The sequence below is a fragment of the Lampetra fluviatilis genome, chromosome 1, assembly GCF_964198595.1.
Source record: "Lampetra fluviatilis chromosome 1, kcLamFluv1.1, whole genome shotgun sequence".
NCBI lineage: Eukaryota > Metazoa > Chordata > Hyperoartia > Petromyzontiformes > Petromyzontidae > Lampetra > Lampetra fluviatilis.
Window position 1 is genome coordinate 16,488,487 of NC_136275.1, and position 22,609 is coordinate 16,511,095.

Sequence of the window (22,609 nt, forward strand, 5' to 3'; positions counted from 1 at the left end):
AAAGAACCAGGCAAGGAAGTAGCCATAAAAAAACAGTTGCTAAAAGGAGAGAAGGGGGGGATTGCTAATGAAATTCTGGGGAATCTCTACATGACTTCAAAAGATGTACACCCACCGGGAGGGAAGAGGGGGGGGATGCGACCGGACAGGGGGGACCCCTCCCTCCAGAGTGATTATTACAAAATAATAAACACCGAGGGGCAATTTGGGGCATCTGTGTTCCACGGATGAAAAGATGGCTTGAGGAGGGGGACAGAAACCAGGCCAGGGTGAGACTTAACAGATTGCTTTATAAATCAGGACATACACACACACGTACCCCTGATGAACAACTGCCCCCACAGCAAAGAGCGAAATCAAAGGGATTCCGGTGCTTTGTGAGAAGGCGTGACAGAAGTGACAGAATTCTAGATTTGAAGCTTTCGTGACTGCAAGGATTCCTATTCTTAGGTTTTTTCGGTAAAGTCACGTAGGTAAAAAAATTAAAATTAAATTAACAAGAAGTCACAGCTTCTCGAGACGCTGGCCTTCCTCAAGAGATGCCGAGATAACAAGGTAATATATATACGGAGTGGTATCTCTTGTAATCCCTCATTTACTTGATACAGCTGTCGGGCTGTGACGGTTCCACCTGAAGACGGAAGCTTGTGTTGCCTCCGAAACGTCGTGATTTTTATTTTTATTTTATTAATTTAATTTTTTTACCTACGTGACTTTACCGAAAAAACCTAAGAATAAGAAGTGACAGAAGACTACGACAAGCAACAGAGAGTACTGCGATGGGCAGACTCCGGGACATGGCCTCGAGATCAACAATGGGTGGTGTCTCGCAGAGAAGAGGGGCGAGGTGATGCTCGGTGCTGAGTTCGGCATGGACCGACAGAGTATCGCTGAAAGTTTTATTCTACATTTATCCTGAAGTTTTGAGTCACTTGTAAAGTCAAGGATTGCGATAAGTTGTATTGTACTAAGCTTTCACAGTTGTGTAAGAGGTGTGCGAATACAATTTACAAGTTTTGAGAGTGAGTGCCAGCTCCCACGAGCAGCTGCAGCCCGAGAGAAAGAGTGACGAGCGACGAGCAATCAACCGGGAGAAAGGGCGGAAAGCACCAAGCATCGACCAAGCCAGCATTGCAGAGAACCAGCTGCACGCACAACCGGGCATCGCCAGAGAGCACGGAGCTGGAGAGAAAGCGCAGCAGCGCAATCAGCGCCACCGAGCAAGGGTGTCAGCTGCCATCGGACAAGCGGCAAGCGCTATCGTGTCCCTTCAAAGACAAGCGTCGTGCCGACTCAGCTCATCCAGCAGGGGAAAGAGCCTGACTAGCCGCCCGTGAGGAAGAGAGTGCCGGCGAGAGCGCCGTGGGTTTGACCCACACACACCGACCAGCACCAACTGGGAACCAAGACAAGAGTGAGGAACGGCGACCAGCGGACGAGCTGCAGGCGCTATCTGACGACGGAATCATCACGCACCGCCAACGGCGAGCGTCGTGCCGACTCTCCATCCAGCAGTGGACAAGCAGCTCCAGCTGCTGCCGAGCGAGAGAGAGCGAGGACGCCGTGTGCATGACCCTCCCCCACACTCACCCACCCACAACGCATTACCCGGCATCTGCTTAACGCAACGAATTGATCAAGGAGACAAACCCACCAACACACACATATCGGGACTAATAAGAAGAAGATCAATGATGAGAGTGCGTCAACTATTAGCTGATAATCAAGAACATTGCTGCCCATTGAGTTACGTGGATACGGTCATTAAGAAAGTATTTTAGTCGTTATTTTTGTTAATTGTAACTATACCAATGAATTAATTGACGAAACTAAACGTTTAGAAACCTACGTTACGAACCCACACACTCACAGGGGGACTATTGTGTTGAAATCTTTCTTTTGATCACAGAATCTTGCCTGCGGATTTATTGAAGCCTTAGCCAATTGATAAGCATTTGATGAAGCAGGCACACTGCCGCACACCATTGTTCCAAGACATTTCGTTAATTACATAATCTTACCAATGAATTCATTGAGGTCTACTTTTGCCTTCGGGACATGTTTCTTTATTGCCGTTCGTATGAATATCGTCATATTAATTTTTAAGGACTTTTTCCTATCGCCGAATATGCCCGCGTTACTCTGATTGTTCTGTTACCCAGTTTACCAACGTAATCATTGCGGGTTAAATGTACGGATCAATGAGGGGAACATCTCCAGGAGTACTGTGTTGACAATTCCAAGCATAAGAGTCCGCATATTAGAATGCTATGTTTTTATTAGAGATTATTATATAGATTAAAGTTGCTTAACACAGAAGTGTCTGAGTGGTGCCTTCCTAAGTTCATGCATAATAATCTTAATTATGAGAACTGTATCCTGCAGTGAGATTTGAATTTGGAGACATGACGTAAAAACACTAAGACACAATCAGTAAATGTTAAAGCGAGAATAATTGTATTATCCTGATTGATAATACAACCCTAGACAACGAAGCCAAGCTTAATTTAACATAATTACATCACACTTGTATAACTTCATACAATTCATATTCTTGGTTTTTTCGGTAAAGTCACGTAGAAGGGAAATAATAAAATCATCTATATATATAAAATCGCATATTAATATAAAACAACAAGAACATTTTCTTGCTGTGGATTTCACACCTGATGATGATTGCTTGTGTTGCAGTCGAAACGTCGTGATAATTTTTATTGTTTTATATTTATATTATTTTATTATTTCTCTTCTACGTGACTTTACCGAAAGAACTATGAATATGAATCCCTGCAGTCACGAAAGCTTTTAATCAAAATTCATACAATTCATTGTATTATCCCGATTGATAATACGACCCTAGACCATGAGGCAGAGCTTAATTATCATAACGGCATGCATTAGCATAAGCGCATACATGTGCATAACTTAATACAATTACACCTTCCTTTTGCGCGTAATTACATAAATTATGATAATTTAGGATAATTACACATTTTCCCATTTTCATTTAAATTGTATTATTTTTATTAATTTTTCAAGACTCGACATATACAACAGAAAGCAACAATTGTATAAACAAAAATGTGGTGTGGTTGCATTATTATCTCTACATTTGCAGAATTATATCCTACTTAAACTGTGCAACTTGAACATATATGGTTTAATTTGCATATTTACAAAAAGACAATCTCTGCCAAAAACCCTGTGGCAATGTGATTTAACCTCAAACAATGCTCAGGCCCGCGTCTGTCCTGAATACTCGTTTATGAACGTTCACTTATAAGAAGAGCACACATCACTGAGTGTGTGAGGATAATTTAGCGGCAGGCATGGGGCTTGAGGTCAAATTTCCCACCAAAGGTATATAATTCCATGCCTTCAATCTATTTATAACATCGCTTAATATACTTATGTTTGAGGAAAGTTATCATTACAGCTATATCTTGGCAAACACAAATGGTAGCGCCCCTGGCCTAGACAACCTGCGAGGGCTCATGTCCATGCATGGGCACGGCAACTTGTAATTTACACCATCACATAAAAGCATGTGCAATTTTCAGGAGTAATGTCATGCAAATTAAGCTGCTGCGCTAATACTGTATCGTTACAGGATTGTTCCGAGCTCCTGGCTTAAAGGTCGGCTTTGAGCGTGGACGTGGTTTCCTGTTTATTGCCGCACGACTCCTCAAGGAACCGAACTGTCCGGCAATCTGTGAAAGTGTAATCAATACTGAGAAAAGTAAAAGTGGTGAACGTCGTTAAATATTAACGGTCTTCCTTTTTCAATATAATTGGACCACATCCATCCTGTATTAACCTCAACTTACATATGCATATTCCTTTAAAGCATATTCAGTTTGTTCTCTATGGTGTTGGTATATTACTCTATTCACATAGCTTATAATGGCTAAATATGGCATGCAAAGGTCTCAGTCTGCAGAAGCAGATCCTGTTTTTTAATTATTATTACACGCTTTTATTTAACTCACTCCGTCTGTTGTATCCTCAAAAACAATCTTGTAACTCAATTTTTACCCACTTCCCAATGTGCTATCGACTGCAAACTTGAAATAAAAACCTTTGTCATACTGATGACAAGACTATATTCTATCATAAAAAATCCAAAACATATATTTTTCAACATTTTACACGTTTTTATTTAACCTACTCTGTGTGTTGTCGTATCCTAAAATCTTGTAACTCAATTTCAACCGTCTTCCCAATGTCGTATCGACTGCAAACTTGGTATATGTATGTCATACTGATGACAATACTATATTCTATCATTAAAAATTAAAAATATATTTTTTTAAACAATATTTTTTATGGCTCTAATTGTCCACGCTCAACTCACTCGGGGGGCCACGCCGAGGGGCGGGGGATGTGGAAGGAGGGGAGGGGCGATGGAGGAAGGAGGCAGGGGGAGGGGCTGCTCGGACAGTACATTTCATTAAAGCGTGTATTTTTAAAAGTATTTTTTAAAAATGTTTGTTTGGGCGACTTTCCGCTACGAGGAGTTGGGCGACGCTGTCGTTGGCAGGGCGCATGCCAGCTCACGGGCGCACCTCGGAGAAGCGCTGCACGTCCTGTGCGAGCGTGCCCACGCGCTGCCACTTGTAGTGCTGCAGGAACCTCACGATGGCAGGGTTCACTGCGTTGTCCGACGGCACCGTGCGGAAGAAGTTCGGGTACTTCTTCTTGTCCGAAAGCACGGGTGTTGTGGCCGCAAATGACAGCTGCTCCCAACATTGACGACAGAGCGATAGAGAGAGATTACGGAGGAGGCAGACAACACCGAGCGAGGTGAGAGATCGACGTGCCAGGTGCATATCATTCGCAAATGCACATGCAAAATAAGACAGGCAATATAAGAGGTGGAACATCATTTTTTTCGTCAATTGTTAAAGCAGAAATTCATAACAGGAGCAAGCTCATTGCAGAGAGGCGCCAAGGTGAGAGGGCCATGCAGCCCCCTGGATAAACAAAATGACACCGACATTAACCGTCCATGTACATGCTTAAGGCATACTTATAGCATGCGTACACCACACACATATATTATACAAATTACCGAACAATACTAAACCGTTAAGCTGTCCATTCGATGTGGAGCATACGGATTCCCCCTCCATTACCCCTAATGCGTGCCATGAAGGAGCGTGGGAAAGCTCGTTCCACCCCATGCTACCCCTTTGCTTTAATCGCTGGTTGAAAGTCAGGGCAAGTGCGGCCGTGAGAGTCTGGGGCAGGAGGGAGTGTGCTGCCAGTGTGCTGTCATGCAGCACACATTTATAATTCGCTGCAGGCCCCATCACTCATGCAGGGATCCCTAAGTCTGTATGTTTGGTAGCCATTGGCAGTGTTTTGCACAGTACCAATACAGTATTGTATGTAATAGTTTACTATGATCCGGGGGCAGACAGCCCAGAATGATACAATGTTGAGAAAGCACCTATCTGGGTTGGGCTAGAGTGTAGGCCCATTCACCTCTAAAATACATTATCCCTTGCCACGAAGATGTGTGACAATTAAATATCATATATCTCTGCAATGGCCCTTCTGTGCTTAGAAGAAGGGCCATTGCCCATAATGTCACCTATTATATATTGTTTTCCTTTCAAGGCCACAGTGTTATTGCTGGGTGTGTTGAGTGTGTTTTGTTAATTGTGCGTGTACACCACAGCCGATGCAGCATTGCCTAGATCCCATTCATCACTCATCTCGTCACAACATCTTAACCACAACGGTTCAACCTGCAATCTAATGAATTATTCCGAAAAAATATTAAGTATTCCCTAATCATGAATTTATACATTTAATTATTTATTATAAGATGATCTCTTTATGGCCACTCCGTATACGAAACTGCACGTTCGCACTACTTATGCAGGCAGATGAACGTGTGAGCACGTACCCAGGAGAAGAAAAACATTTGCAGTCAACAGCCACGATCCTCCAAATTCATTACAGCACCCCCGTCTTGACCCTTTCATGCAATAATGATAATCACTTCACGCGAGACTGAAAGCTGCAAGTGTGTACATTGCAGTTTTTCACCCTTAATCCATTATATAAACCAAGCTTTTGTGTAGCATTGATCTGTACCGAGGCTGGCAGTGCCTGACACTTGGTGATTTGTTTCATTAAGCTGATGGATTATTCAAATGATAATCTGTATACTCTTGTACTCTATATTGAAGTAAATCGGTCCACATAGGAACAAGAGCAAATATATTAAGTGCTACAGAAATGCAATAAATCGTAATGTTTCTTGGAATTTTCAAATTACCATCATGTGTTCCCAATCTCGGTGATTGTGATATGTGCTTTTAACAAATATATAGCTTTTTCATCACTCAACAGGAATATACTAAAAGTTAACCATCCACCCGCAGTTCTTGACATACTCACGAAATAATCTATTTCTTGCATGTTTGTTTAAGTTATGACTGTATTTGCAATTATAATGGGGGAAGAAGATGACAACCTGCTCGCGGTCTTTCCTGCTATGTGCGAAAGCACAACGAATGTCATCACATCTAGGGCCGAATGCCCGGCAAAGGTATCCCGGCCTAAAAAACAACAGTACAGCCAGTGAGCTGGAACACGTACACCAAGCTCTCAGGATGAACGGATATTCTGACCGTACAATCTGCAAAAACAATCATCTGAAGATCCAACCAATACCATCACTTTGCCATACATAGCAGGGGTTACCAAAAATATTTCCAAAATCTTAAACAAACACAAGATCCAGGTTCGTTTCAACACAGTACACAAAATCCGTGATTGATCCCATCTGTAAAGGATGTGATTCCTGATATGCAATACCCTGGTGTCTACAAACTGAGTTGTGGCTGCGGCAGCAGTTACATTGGGGAAACGAAACGACATGTCTCGGACCGCGTTCGCGTACACACAAAGCAGATCTGAAACACGGCAGGACGTTTAAACGCAGTGGGCTCACGAAATTGACTTTCCAAGACGAAGCTACTCTGCAAACCCACCGGCAATTATCAGATATTTGTTCATGAAGCCATCCAGATATATAAACACAGACACAACTTCAACCGAGAAGATGGGTACAAACTGAGCAATCATTGGAAGGACGTTATTAACCAGGTAAAGTCTTCACTGACTGTGATGTACCCCTACCTGCCTATGTCAGCTGCTATTTCCGACTCTCTGTGTGTCTCTCTCTCTGTGCATCTCTCTCTGATCTCCACTCCAGTGGCCCGGGTGCTGCCGCGGGGTCCACTTTCTGCCCGGCTTCCTTCTTCCCCCCCCCTCCCCTGCAGCCGATCTCTCCAGTGCTGCCGCGGTGGTCCACTTTACTCCAGTGGCCTGGGTGTTGCTGCGGGGTCCACTTTCTGCCCGCCTCCCCCCCTTCTCTCCCCCCCCCCTACTGCCGAGGCCTATATAACCTTGTGCCACAGCAGATCTCTTGCCTACTTCAGCAGTGTTTTCTTGCTGTGGTTGTCCCACCTGATGATGATTGCTTGTGTTGCGATCGAAAAGTCATGAACTATTATTTTTTTACCTACGTGACTTTACCGAAAGAACCAAAGAGTATAGTATACAGAGCATTTCACAAGGTCTAAGCAATGTGAATGTCGGCCCGTCGATGCAAGTCATGCAGCTTAACATCGAAGGCATCTCCAGTGCGAAATGCAATTACATTGAGAAGATTCTCCAGTTTCAAGATTTTGACGTCCTTGCACTGGAAGAAATGCATCTAGATCGACAGTGCCCTCGATCAAAGATAATCGGATACACTCTCATTGCTGCAAGCCACCATCTGAAACATGGCCTTGCAACATGCATAAAGAACAAACTGAAGGACAAGGTCCAGGTCATGCCACACACCTCGCCACACTATATCGCCATCAAGATCAATGACGTGACAGTGGTCAATGTCTACAAGCCTCCAGGTATGGAATGGCTGTGTCCGGCATTATTGCAGCCAAGCCACCCTATCATCCACATAGATGACTTCAACAGCCACCACACATTGTGGGGCTATAGTGCCAACGATAGAGCAGGTGAACAACTAACATCATGGGCAGCGGCAGAAGACCAGCACTTGCTATATGACACAAAAGACCGCAGTACTTTCAAGTCGGCGAGGTGGAAAAAGTGCTATACGCCCGATTTAGGTTTTGTGTCTCAGGATCAGAACGGAAATCCGATGCTGTTAATGAGAAAAGTCCTAGACAACTTTCCAAATAGTCAAACATAGACCTGTAGTGATCCATATGGGTATTCAGATTCCGCTCTTCCGCTGCACACCAAAACCGCGTTAGAATCTGAGACCAGCTGAATGAGTGAATTTCACTGCGGACTTGGAAGAATCAGTTGGAATGATACCTCCACACACAGTCAACTACCTTCGCTTTGTTGGTTTCATAAAGGCAGTTGCCAAGGCCAACATCGCAAGAGGCTTCAACAAGGTATTTACTCCATGTTGGACTCTAGAAAGCAAACAGCTTTTCTGGAAATGCAATGCTGATTAGAAGCAGGAGTTCATATTCTTAGGTTTTTTCGGTAAAGTCACGTAGGTAAAACATTAAACATGGGCATTTTCGTTCTTTTCTATCATGTGTATCAACAGGTGCTTGTACACACACGTGTCAACGTACACTTGCACCACACTCTCTTTTGGCCACCCCTCCCCCTCTCTGTCCAATGCGTTGGCGTGTGCAGCAGTAGTTGCTTGCGCACAACCACGTCCACGCCGCCGACTTGTACCACGTCGTGCATTCTTTTGGCCCCGCCCCCTCCCGATGCGTTCTACGTGGCACGTCGTGCCGTCTTTGAGCCCCGCCCCCCTCCCTCCCGATACGTTCCATTCATTGGCTACCACATTCTGATGAGCTCCCCCCCCCCTCTCCTCCCCCCTCAACTTGCTTTTAAGGGATTACATCTTGAATCATTGCCTCACTTGATGCAGCAAATCTGGCTGTGACGGTCCCACCTGATGACGGAGACTTGTGTTGCCTCCGAAACGTCGTGATTTTTATTTTATTTTACTTTCATTAATTTTAATGTTTTACCTACGTGACTTTACCGAAAAAACCTAAGAATATGAATCCTTGCAGTCACGAAAGCTTCAAATCTAGAAAGAAGCAGGAGACTGCAAAAGCCGTACTCGAGGTACTGAATTTACAAAGAAGAGAAAGGTGGCGTGAAACAGTTGAGGCACTTGACTTTGCAAAATCTAGCCGTAAAGCCTGGCGCCTCCTGAGGTTGATGGAAGCAGCCGCGATGTCAGCCTATAAACCTCCGCAAGTCAGTCCTGACGAGATTGCTAGGCAACTTATCAACAATTCACGAACTTCCATCGACAAAAACACAAGACGGCAAGTCTACAAATCACTTTATTGCACACTAGATAACTGCAAAGAAAGTTCTGAATTCTCCCGTCTGTTCTCAGTGGAGGAATTGCCCAGTTGATATTCGGGAAAGCCTCAGGTCTTGATGATATGTATGCCGAATTAATCAATAACTTGGGACCAAGAGCGAGAAAATGGCTAGCCACATTCTTCACTGACATCCACTCCACAGGCATCGTTCCGAAGGAGTGCAAAGAGGCAAGGATAATAGCCATTCTGAAACCAGGAAAGGACGCATTGGACGCTCAAAACTACCACCCTATCTCCCTACTCAGCGTCTGCTACAAACTAATGGAGCGGCTTCTGCTCAAAAGGCTGATGCCCACGCTTGAGGAAATAGTTCCCCAGGAACAAGCAGGATTTAGAAATGGTTGAAATTGTTGCGATCAGGTGCTTGCCTTAACAAGTCACATCAAAGCCGGTTTCGAACGCCAGCTCAAAACAGCAACAGCTTTCATCGACCTCTCTTCAGCTTATGATACCGTATTGCAGACGGGACTCCTGCGAAAGCTTGCGAAAGCCGTGCCTTGCTGCCTAACAATTAGACTAATCACCAAAATGCTGAGCAACCGATGGTTCACCGTCCACCTTGGTGAAGCTGCCAGCAGCACACGAAGATTGACCAATGGACTCCCACATGGATCAGTTCTGGCACCAGCGCTGTTCAATCTCTATACTAGCGACATTCCAGCAACATCTTTCCGTAAGTTCACATATGCGGATGATATCGCACTCGCAACTCAAGCACAGAAAATGGAGGACTTGAGGTAGTCCTCGAAAAAGATCTGAAGACTCTTGAGGATTACTTAAAGAATTGGCACCTAAAGCCTAACCCATCGAAGGGTGTTGTCTCCGCCTTCCACCTGAACAACAGACAAGCTTCGAAAACATTGAACATTAACTTCTGCGGGGCGAAGCTAAGGCATGATGAACACCCTATAATATCTAGGAGTTACCTTGGATCGGACGCTTAACTACCATCACCACCTCAAACAAGCTAAAGGTAAGACAAAAGCATGAGTGAATATTATTCAGAAACTTGCAGCAACAACCTGGGGAAGCGATGCCAGCATGTTGAAGATATCAACGCAGGCTCTTGTTTACTCCACTGCGGAGTACTGTGCCCCAGTGTGGGGTTCAAGCCCTCACACGAACCTTGTCGATGCCGAAATTAACAACACGCTTTGTATCACCAGCGGTTCCCTAAAGTCTACTCCACTCCCGTGGCTTCCTGTGCTGGCGAATATCGCTCCTGCCAACATCCGACTCGATGGTGCGATGACACGGGAGTACAACAAAATAATGAAGAACTTCACTCTGCCGCTCCATCAAGATCTAAACGAACTCCTACACCCAAAGCGAAAATCCAGGAAACAGTTCTGGAAATGCACCTCTGCTCTAGCAGCCGAAAATAAAGACACCGCCACTCGGTGGTCTGAATCATGGGCGGCTATGGACGTGGCAAACCAAAACATAATTCATGATCTGACGGTGGCAGTACCAGGATTCTCTCTTCCACGACGACTATGGACCATGCTGAACTGCGCTCGAACACAACACACGGCAAATGCGCATACATTTTATATAAATAGAAGATCAAAGAATCACCCAACTGTGACTGTGGAGAAGTCCAAACCATCAAGCACATCACCGATGAAGGCTCCATCCATGCATATCCTGGCGTTATTGCTGAAATCCACACTGCGTCAACCACATCATTAGACTGGATGAGGAACCTTTGCATTCATTTATGATGATCATTAAGAAAAAAATTGAACTCTTGCTTTTCACAATGCCATACAAAAGAATGGACTAAAAAAACAACCATGATATAATAATGTATACATCTGAACTAAACAAATGATTACCAGCCCTTATGAAGAAGTATATGTGGTGGCGATTAGCTGTGGAACATGTCCATTTTCATAACAATGTTTTCTTTGTAACCTTTTATATTCTCTCCCTCCGCATTTCCTGTAACATTTCAAACGTGCCACACCACTTACTACAATATTTTTTTTTATTTCTGCACAGTTCATAAAGTGGCATTGTGTAAGCGTTATGAATTTCAGAGGTATCACAAAAAGTAACGTGTGATAGGACATGGGTTGGCTTATATATATATCTAAACGAAACTATTATTTTTAATTTTACCAGGTAAGAGCTATATAGCTCTTCTTCTTCTTGGTTTTTTCGGTAAAGTCCCGTAGAAGGGAAGTAATAAAATAATAAAAATAAAACATAATAAAATAATTCTCACGACGTTTCGGCCACAACGCAAGCAGCCGTCCTCAGGTGAAAACCAGGTATGTCGGGGAGACAGCGTCTGAATGAAACAGCACACGAGCTTGGAGCATATATATAAGCTGGGTTGTAAGGGGGGGGGAAGCTCTTTTTCAGAAGCGACCTGGCCACAAATGATAGCTCAACGAAGTGGCTTATCATCGTGTGGACATTTATAGCAGGAGCTAAATACGCTAAACGCATGTTGACTATAAATGTGGAGGGGAAAACCGAAGGACTCGGAGAAGAATCCACGCGACCACGAGAACACGCAAACTCCAAATATACCGTATGTGTCAGTCGGAATCGAACCATATACATATGATTAGATAAAAATACACATGAGCATGATGAGAGTCTGTCATTTTCAACATCCAAGCAGACGCAACACCTCATCTAAAACTTATGCATGACGTGGCCAGGTGGCTCAGGGGTCAGAGCACTGAGCTGTCACCGCTCAGATCCTGGGTTCAAATTCCAGCATCTGCCCGTGATTAGACCAGTTTCTCAAGTGTGGCGAGTCGACGGTCTTAACCCACTCAACAATTACTGGCTGAAACTAAATTGGTAAGTTATTTGAACATATTCTTTATCTCATGACATGCCACCGATAGTAGAAATATAATTAAAAAAAGATCTAAGAATTAAAATAATTATGTAATTTAAAAGGACCCACTCATATTCTTCTCGGTAAAATAAACCGTAGTGAGAAGAAACTGATGAGTGGCTGTTTTGTTTTGGGAATATGCCCATGCCTCAATGTCCAAAAAGAAGCACGTGAAATGTAATTCGTGACGCTCCCGATAATATGCTGAATGTGCCAAGGGGATGACAAACATGTTCGACATACAAACATTGAAGCATTCATGGCATTTTCTGTAGAATTACATCGATAGAAACTGTAGCCAATTAGCTGTATACTTCAAAGAAACAAGTAATTTGTGCATAACCCCATGCCTAACCTAAAACTGCAACCCCTTGAATAAGGGTCGCATAAAGCGTGATGGATACCTCTAATTGAGGTTTAAGAACAAATAGCTTATTCTATTAATACACCATTGGCTATGCATTAAGTCGCGGGAATTCAAACCAACGGTGTTTCTGTATAATGAGAACATAACCAATAACCTATCCGTGCTCAGTCCAGATCCACCTTCTACAACAATGTTTGTGCAACAAACAAAACAAATTAAGTGGGAGCAGTCAATCACGTGCGGTTTAATTTCACAAACCACGCACTGGAGCAGGACCCTAAAAATGTAACCCGTAAATACAAAGTTTTTCACTATAAATCCTTTATATGCATGTTCAATGGGCCACAACCCAGCCCACATTGGTCTTTGAAACGGGCGGCTAGAGTCCTCTCGTCCTCTGGCTTGAGATGGCTGCCACCTATGGGTCAGATGATTGTCTGCCACCATTAAGCAATTGGTAATTAAATATTATTATTTTGTTCTTAAAAGGTGTAAAATTTTGGAAACATTTTTCACGAAAATACATTGTCACGCACAACGAGTCTGTGTTCAAAATGTCAGCTCGATTGGATCACGGGAAGTGGGTTAAAAAACGACCAAAAGATTTGCACGGTCGTAAGCAAGCAAGCAAGTGAACTTAATATATAGGATTTAAAAAGGTGGCTGATGCAAACATGCAAGATGGCTGGATGGCTCGGGGGGTGGAGGCTGCTGTAATATCAGAGCACTGAACCTTTGCTACTCATTTTGTGTGAAATGTGTCCCACTAAAGTTTATGCTAATGTTTTTGCAAAAGTTATTTTAAAACATTCTGTCAAACAGCTTTTTCTCAAAAAAAGATTTTTATGGTTGAATTCCAATGGCTTTTTCACCTGGGGTATGTCGAGGTCAGTATGTTATTTCGACACCCGGCACACCACATGCAGTATACATCTCGCTATGGTTGTGGCTACGAGTCACGTGCCTACTCCACTCTACCGGTTTTCTGCGCTTATATGATATTAATAATCACAGCACTTTGTCAATCTACTGCTGGATGAAGGTCTGTCCACACGTTGTTGGTCAAGGGACTAATTTGACCATACTTCACAATGCTGATCAATAACAGTCGGTGAAGGGGGGTGGGGGTGCCCAGGTCAGATATCACTCACCGCTGATATCAGCAGTGCCCAAGAATCAAACTCGGGTGGCTGAGTTCAAAGCACAGCATGGTAACCGCTGTGTCAGCTCCCCCAATATATAAATGTAACATGCTGTACTTAATCTGTATGCACCCCAGGTCTTCATTGCAAATTTGATGTATGTCTCCATGGGTTCTCACCTGGTTATAAATAAAGTTCACGCATGCACGTGTGTACGTACGCATTTCCTTTGGTAAGCTGCAAACTCAAATGTACCCAACCAATTATCACCTGCTTAGACAATTAACAACACGAATCAGAATTTGATGTGAGAAAAGTAGCCCACAACTGGCTTGGTTAAATGGCAATGTAATTCACATCTATTTGTGAAAATAATATTCTTTATGCGTTTAGGAACAGCGTGAACTATTTCAACCAGGTGAATGTAAACTGCATATGGATTTCACATTCATTAACGGGCTTATATATCGCAAGATTAAATGTATTGACCATCACAAAAGCCACGTGACGATTGCCTGCTCCATTACAAGCATAGGTGATGGTTCAACACGTAGACTTTCGCGACCAATATCATCCATAATAGTTTTTTTGGGTTAGATCGCATAAATATATAAATGTGTCGTTTAATCCGCCACCACCCTATACAGCCAATTAGTAAGGTTTGTCACATAAACAGAACATGCCAATTCGTTACGAGTGTAATGACTTGACACACTTCTCTTGAGATGTTTGTTTATTGATGATACACGTTCACTCGAACAGGCGGAGACTCCACTGCAACAGCCCCGAGTCTCCCGCGCATCTCCCTGATATACGGACCGAGGCCACGCCCCCCTTCCCGAACCTTCTCGCTGGCTCTAGACACTCGTTCCACCAGCAGACTCAACCGTCCTCTTCCGTCACCTGGCCACGCTCCTATTCTCGATTATTCCCGTAGCCACCAGTCCCTTCGTACTGCAAGCTGACAGCCCTGTCATTACCTCCCGTGGCCACTAGTCCACTCACACCGCAGGTTGACTCTACTGTCATTACACTACTACAGCACACCAGTGTGTTGGAGAGCAAAGCCACAACATTTACAATCTGAGTACTAGTAACGAATTGGCATGTTCTGTTTACGTGACAACCCCTACTAATTGTCTGTATCGGGTGGTGGTGGGTTTAACGGCACATGTATATATGTGCACGATCTAACCCAAAAACGTGTATTTATAAGTGACGGTGATGGTGCAGCTCTGCAATTCAAGTTTCAAGTTTAATTAATTAAGTATAGCCCTGTGAGCCATGCTTGCTCTCATGCCACTGCCGGCGGGATGGTCCTCCACTAGAGGGATTTCTCGAGAGCTCCACTCGGGACTACTTTTGCCTACAATTTCCCCCACTGGCCAGACGTCTTTGGAAGAAGTGGGAGTACCCATACCTTAGCCCACCACACGCGACCAGCCGATCGACGAACTGTTTACAAGCATACACACGATAAAAAAAAACCGAGGTGGTGTTCTCACAAGCATGGGGTGTTTAATACCACACGTGTCAGTGGTGTGTGAAGTTACCCATCAAGACATGCGAATAAAGAAATTATACTTACATTTAAAACATCACTGTCCCAGCAAAGAAAACCCCCTGGTGAGAAATTATTATAAAACAGCATTTTCGCGCAAAATGAATAAATCAAACACAACGCTTACCCTGAGGAGCAACTGATGAAAACAGCTGCCTCGGCAGAGTGGCAACTGAGCACGCTCCATTCCGTCGTAATCACAGAGCCTCCGCGGAAGCAGCAGAATCGTTAACTTACGTACAGAAAACAGACACCCTGCTGTCAACTTCTTTATAGATCCTCTACCAATTACCATGGCAGGAGCCTAAAGAACATTGCGTAAGGGCAATGGAGGGAGAGGTTATGAAAAGTACTGCCCGAACACCAGCTGCGGTGAATATGTATGCTACGATTCTGGGCACATCATTGTGGAGCACAAGATGTATGTGAGGTCACGAATAAAAACAAGCGTGATATAAGATGGCCTCGCGATGTTCGGGAAGAGGAACTTGCTTTTGAGGCGAAATATCCCATCGCCCTTAATAATATATAATGTAACCAATATGTTTTCTACATTGAAAGGCTGTACGTGGGAGTTATTCACGAACTGAGACATCGCATTCCCATAGAAATAAATGTGTCATCAATGTCAGAAAAGAGCGCGAGCACGCGCAGTTGTGTTCAACGCATGAACGCAATGTATGGAGAGCCAAGCAAGGCGACGATTAGCATCGTCGCTTTCTGCCTTGCATCACGAGGAGCTTGGTCTGCTCCGAACAGGCTGAGCTGAAACATAGTGGCTTTTTCCTAATTGGCATCAGTCGCGACGCTCAACCAAGAGCCCTCTCTGCAGTCTTGTGGGAGGTCATTTCTTGTTGCCACTGCACGAGCCCTGCCCACGAGCTGCCGTGTGTTTTTATGGCAGAACGCTTGGTGCTGAGGGTATGGTTTTATGTATGAACGGGCCCCACTGTAAGAAGACAGAAAGTGTGGCAGGCTCATGGTCGGGGGGTGGGGCATAAGCAGACATTTATTTGTGGCGGCACACCTTTCGATTTGTAACCCCCAAGTGAGATTACAGACGCGTTTTTTATGCAAAAGACGAAGATGGAGTTAGATGAGAGAAGAGAGATGCAGGCACGATATGGACGAGGGAGATGAATTAACTTATTTAATGTTAATTACCTTTTTATGATTCGTCAGGATTTTAAATTTGAGATGATATTTGGTTCACTCCGATTTCTTTTTTTCTTGAATCCGCGGCCCCCTGACATTCTTGGGGCTCGAAGCAATTTGCTGAGATTTCTTATGCCGAGGGCAACCACTGTGCACAGGTGCAGTCACGTGGCTGGAGGCAGGATACTCTACATGCATATCACTCTCTCTCTAATCCTCTAGCTTTGTAGAGAATGAGATTCTTTTTAACAGTGTTTTCGCAAAGTGTAGCGATTTAGTCAAACTAGCAGCGTATATTCATATTTTAACTGCGAGCATAAACAATTAAATTACGAGGGACAGGTAAACACCTCGGGGAAAAGCTATATAAAGTGTAAGGTATGCACTGACTCAAATTCATCAATGCATTCTTTACATTATGAAGCCTAATCTGATGCATTTTTGTTGAGACTTTATAAGAGGATTAAATAATGCTTTTTTTTTATTAGCCCAACGTTGGTTTACCGCAATGTTTCATCGTCACTTTGACCACATCAATTAAATTATATTTTTTTCTCTTTCTATAATTTTTTCTCATTTGTTACAGTTTTGTCCCTTCCATTGCCCAAAATGTAATACGAGCAAATAATTAGCATAAATGTCATAAATTATAAATAACTTAATCTTACACGCAAACATTTTTTCTCGCTTTCAAGTTTTTTTATACACATTTACATAATTCAGACAGTTTGTGCACATGTACGCACAGTATATGCTTCTCGCTGCATGGTTCTGAGTGAAACCACATGCACGAAATTATACACAGCTAGCGTTGATTTTCTTTAACCCATCATCAACTTTCCATAAAAATTTACATTCTCGGGAAATATACTCACAGTGAAAGCGCAAAAATGTATTCAAGCTAAATTATAGCTTGAATCCATAAACATCTCTCACCCTTCGCAGGAAAGTAAACGCTTAGTCACCACGACAAGAGACGATAACAGGACCCTGCGGGGTGGGCTGGTAGGAATAATACTTAGTACCGGTACAGGGATATCGACCGGGTATAGAGGAGTTAAAGAAAAAATTACTGTATTCTAGTGTAACGTTAATTAAAAGTGTTTGTTTTGACAAGAAACGCTGTGAGATTTAAAGACTCGTAGTCTTTCATTTCCAAACGATCACATCTGAGATTAATTGACCTTAGATGGGGAAACTCGAATGCATTTACTAGTATAAAGGTGAAATAAAATAGAGGGAATAAACGGGACCTTGGTGCATTTTATGTCGTCTACATAGAGTTGAATAAACGGGCGTTTGGCATATTCATATAACAGTACTACATTGAGCAGTTTGTTTGGCACTTCGAGTTTTTATTCGCGCGCACGACATGGATACCGAAAACAACCACGACTTTGAAGACCCCAATGGTTGTCTGGACGCCCACGTTGAAAAGATGCTTGCTGAAACAGAGACCGCATTTGCTGCTGGAACCCTTTACAAACTCACAGTGAAAAGCGTCGTTTCCATGGACCCAGAACCAACCGCAGTTGGTGCTGCTATAACGGTAGCATCGCCACCAAACATGCAGCCAGCAGCTAAATAATCAAAGATTGCAGCACAAGTAGAAATACTTGCGTGTGAATACGATGTAGTGAACACGACAGAGATGTGGTGAACACGGCAGAGATGTGGTGAACACGGCAGAGATGTGGTGAACACGGCAGAGATGTGGTGAACACGGCAGAGATGTAGTGAACACGACAGAGATGTAGAGATAATAGTGAACACGACAGAGATATAGTGAACACGACAGAGATGTAGAGATGATAGTGAACACGGCAGAGATTTAGTGAACACAGCAGATGTAGTGAACACGGCAGAGATGTGGTGAACACGGCCGAGATGTAGTGAACACGGCAGAGATGTGGTGAACACGGCAGAGATGTGGTGAACACGACAGAGATGTGGTGAACACGGCAGAGATGTGGTGAACACGGCAGAGATGTAGTGAACACGACAGAGATGTAGAGATGATAGTGAACACGACAGAGATATAGTGAACACGACAGAGATGTAGAGATGATAGTGAACACGACAGAGATGTAGTGAACACGACAGAGATGTAGAGATGATAGTGAACACGACAGAGATGTAGAGATGATAGTGAACACGGCAGAGATGTAGTGAACACAGCAGATGTAGTGAACACGACAGATGTAGTGAACACGGTAGAACTATAAGCGAGTGAATAGCAGCAGCGACGAGGCCTCTCGCTGCCTCTGCTCTGCCGCTGCCGGGCTGCAGATTCAGCCGAGTCAGGTACCACTGCCAATATGCACAACAACAACAATAAACGTGCTGCGTTTCATCTCTGTGTTAATAAGCCTGCTGCACTAGGCCTCACGAAGCCTGCCGCACTAGGCCTCGTGCCGTGCTTTTCGTGCACAAATAAGGCGATTAAATGTATCTCGTCTCTGTGTTAATAAATGTTTCTTGTCTCTGTGTTATAAAAACGTGCTGCGTTTCAGTAAAATAATTGTTTTTAAATAAACGTGCTGCGTTTCATCTCTGTGTTAATAAGCCTGCCGCACTAGGCCTCACGAAGCCTGCCGCACTAGGCCTCGTGCCGTGCTTTTCGTGCACAAATAAGGCGATTAAATGTATCTCGTCTCTGTGTTAATACATGTTTCTTGTTTCTGTGTTATAAAAACGTGCTGCGTTTCAGTAAAATAATTGTTTTTAAATAAACGTGCTGCGTTTCATCTCTGTGTTAATAAGCCTGCCGCACTAGGCCTCACGAAGCCTGCCGCACTAGGCCTCGTGCCGTGCTTTTCGTGCACAAATAAGGCGATTAAATGTATCTCGTCTCTGTGTTAATAATTGTTTCTTGTCTCTGTGTTAAAAAAACGTGCTGCGTTTCAGTAAAGTAATTTTTTTTAAATAAACGTGCTGCGTTTCATCTCTGTGTTAATAAGCCTGCCGCACTAGGCCTCACGAAGCCTGCCGCACTAGGCCTCGTGCCGTGTTTTTCGTGCACAAATAAGGCGATTAAATGTATCTCGTCTCTGTGTTAATAAATGTTTCTTGTCTCTGTGTTAAAAAAGCGTGCAGCGTTTCAGTAACGTAATTTTTTAAATAAACGTGCTGCGTTTCAGTAAAGTAATTTTGAAGCGAAGTTTAAAGTTTTGCCGTGATGCGCCGGAAGCGACGGCCATCTTGTTTAATTCACATATCGCAGGGGGAGCGGGCGGCCATCTTGTCGGACAGGGTCATGCCAAGTGTTTGCAGTAGGGGGCGATGTTGATACACGGACGGACGGACGGACAAACGAGGACGGACGGACGGACGGAAAAAACGCGGACGGACGGACGGACAAACGCGGACGGACGGACAAACGCGGACGGACGGACGGACGGACGGACACATTAATCTATTGGTGGTCTGGTCCACTTCGTTCCTACCAGTATAAACAACAGATATGACTTCTACACCACCGCAGTCTTCATACGATTGCTTTTCTAACCTTCCGCGTTTAATCTGTGGCTGTGCACAGGAGTGGGTGTGGGAGCAGGAGGTCAGGCCCTGCTGCCGATGCGTTGGTCCGCCAGACAAATTAAAAGCGGTGATTATTGCAAGAAAATTGCTTGGACCAGCAACTTGCTGTCAGCCAACTGGCTCGCGTAATTCATTTTCATCCAACGGGTCACACAAAATAATAGTGGCTTGGAAAGGGAAAGTCATTTGTTTGCACCAAACATCCTGTCAGAATGTCAATGGCATGTCTTAAGGTGAGTTTGTATTACACACATGTTCCTCCAGCAGTCAGAGGAAGTGTTGCTAAGGCTACAAGACGTCTTGGTTTGGCCAGACCGTCTGTCCCGGTGTCCTGAAGCTTCTATGAAAACCGGAATCTTGTCCCATGACAACATTTTTCGCCACACACTCGGTTCATGATATGGGCATAGGGCCGTGGCTGCCTGAGCAGTAAACGTAAGCTGCAGAGGACAGGGTCTATGAGCAGTAGGCTGGGCCAATGTCAGAAGAGTGGCTACTCACTTTGTGTGCAGGGCTAGTGATAGAGCAGACGTAGTTTTGTAAACGTGAGCAGGACTCACAGAGAGAGAGGAGCTGCCAGCTCACCATAATTATGTTCCAGTTAAGACGCCCAGAAATAACGTCTAGTGACTGCTGTGCAACCCTGTTGCAATCTGATGAGATATCGTGGTCAATGAATAGATATCGTGATGTACAATAAGCACCTCGCCCCCAGTTATTATTTTATTTAATGTATATACCTGAGAGGTCTTTGTAAAGTGTGCCTTCATTCATGTGCATATAGTTTTCACATGATAATGTAAGTAATAAAACATAATTGTTAATTAATTATTAAAGATGATTACAGTATTCATGAAGAATAACGACAGGGATGGCAGCCAAGCGGACATTCACCAGAGAGCTGGAGGAACAGAATCAGCTCGTATGCAGGCGCTAGATGGATTGCTACATCACAGGACCGCGGGAGATGGCGATGGCTTGAGGAGGCCTTCATTCATTGAAGGATTATGAACGACTGTAATTTATTTTAGTTTTAATCATTCGAAATACGTTACCGCTCTCCAATATGCAAAGTTAAGTACTCGGCAGTACAACCATCTCCCTCAACTGTGCACAGTGGCAGTAGTTATTTACAGATGATTGTTGAACGGGACTTGTATGTCGACGTTGGAGTCAAGTTGCTGTAATAGGAGGTCAGCCCCCTTACAAAGACTCTTGAGCCCAACTTTACAGAGCTGCTATTCCAGAACTAGACACCCGGTTCATCGATTGAATCCTTGATGCCGCAAAACGTACAATTTAAGCTGGGGATTTTGAATTTAGTGCAAAATGGGGTCAGCTTTCACCAGGGTTAAAAATAAAAGTGCATAGATTAGAAAGGCTTATATTAATGGAGGTAACCTAAAACTCAGCTTTATCATTTCCTGTCTTAGCTATGCGGCTCGTGTGGAACATGCATAAACAAATACATTTACTAATTAAAATGAAAACATTAGAATTGCACGGACAAACATACTAGAGTATGAACGAATCACGGTTTAACGATCCCTAATTTATTGTGAGACGTTCAAACGTGCGGTTGGGAACGTTGAGATTGATACTGTGTACATTCAGGTCATTCTACCAATCGGGTAGAAACCTCTGCGGAACAGGCGGCTAACCCCACAGCAACAGAAGCAGCCTGTGTCTTAATGAGTGTAAAACAGGCTCGGAAGGGGCTGCAATCGATACTGCGGCCACTTGCACAACCACCATCGAGTGGTGTTTCCCTGAAAGGATCATCCACACTCCCTCAAGCATTTCAATACACTCAACAGATAAAGGTAAAACAGATTTTTAACACACGTTTGGCTGTTATTATATACAACTGTAGTGACATCGCGGGATGTCACTGTGCAGTGCCGGCCCGAAAGAGGCACAGCGTGCGGTGGAACGACATCGCGGATACCACAATGGTGTGGGTGTAGTACCGGCCATAGAGGGGCCCGGTGAGCGCTGATTGATAGCGCTAGATGGCACCACGCTTGGCGTGCAGTGCCAACCCTACACGACACAGTGGGGAGTGCCGGCCGTAGGAATAAGGTTACTAAAGGCCATGGCACTCTGGTTGACCCGAGAAGACACGTGACCAGTTAAGTCTACAAAGGGGCCCCAAGTGGGGGCTAGGGGTGGTCACATGGTGAACATCGAGAGAATTCCTGAAGATTCTGGAAGGTGGTCGTGGCCAAGGTCATAGCCAGCCACGCCGCAGACAATATAAGCCGGGTCCCCAGAGGGACCCGTTGTTGTTCATCCTGAAGAAACCTTTGTCTACGTTGTACGTTCTCCGTTCAACGAGTCTCCAACACGTGGACCTGGAACCGAGCAGTGGTCCGGTCCGTTGTAGTAGTTACTATGTAATTATTGTAGTTAGCCTGGTGGTCACCACCATAGGTTGTTATTCTGTTAAGGGGTAGTTACCCCGTGTGTTGGAGTTAAATAAATGTGTTGCTTCCAAGCAGTGGCGGCTCCTGCAAAATCTCTCAGGGGGGGCAAATGTCTGGATGATTGTTAAGGATAAGG

General features: G+C 44.1%; 1 protein-coding gene across 9 annotated transcripts in view; it reads right to left on the reverse strand.

Moving 5' to 3' along the window:
• The window catches only part of LOC144933185 (gamma-aminobutyric acid type B receptor subunit 2-like), a 166,502-nt gene that overhangs the window by 120,407 nt on the left and 23,486 nt on the right, over window positions 1-22,609 (reverse strand). For 8 of the 9 annotated variants that reach the window (XM_078857829.1, XM_078857820.1, XM_078857838.1 and 5 more), the window contains one exon: window positions 4,566-4,736. The exons of the other annotated variant lie outside the window; for it this stretch is intronic. In XM_078857829.1, coding sequence (XP_078713955.1) covers window positions 4,566-4,736 — 171 coding nt within the window. The remainder of the gene's footprint in view (window positions 1-4,565; window positions 4,737-22,609) is intronic. 9 annotated transcript variants of the gene reach the window in all.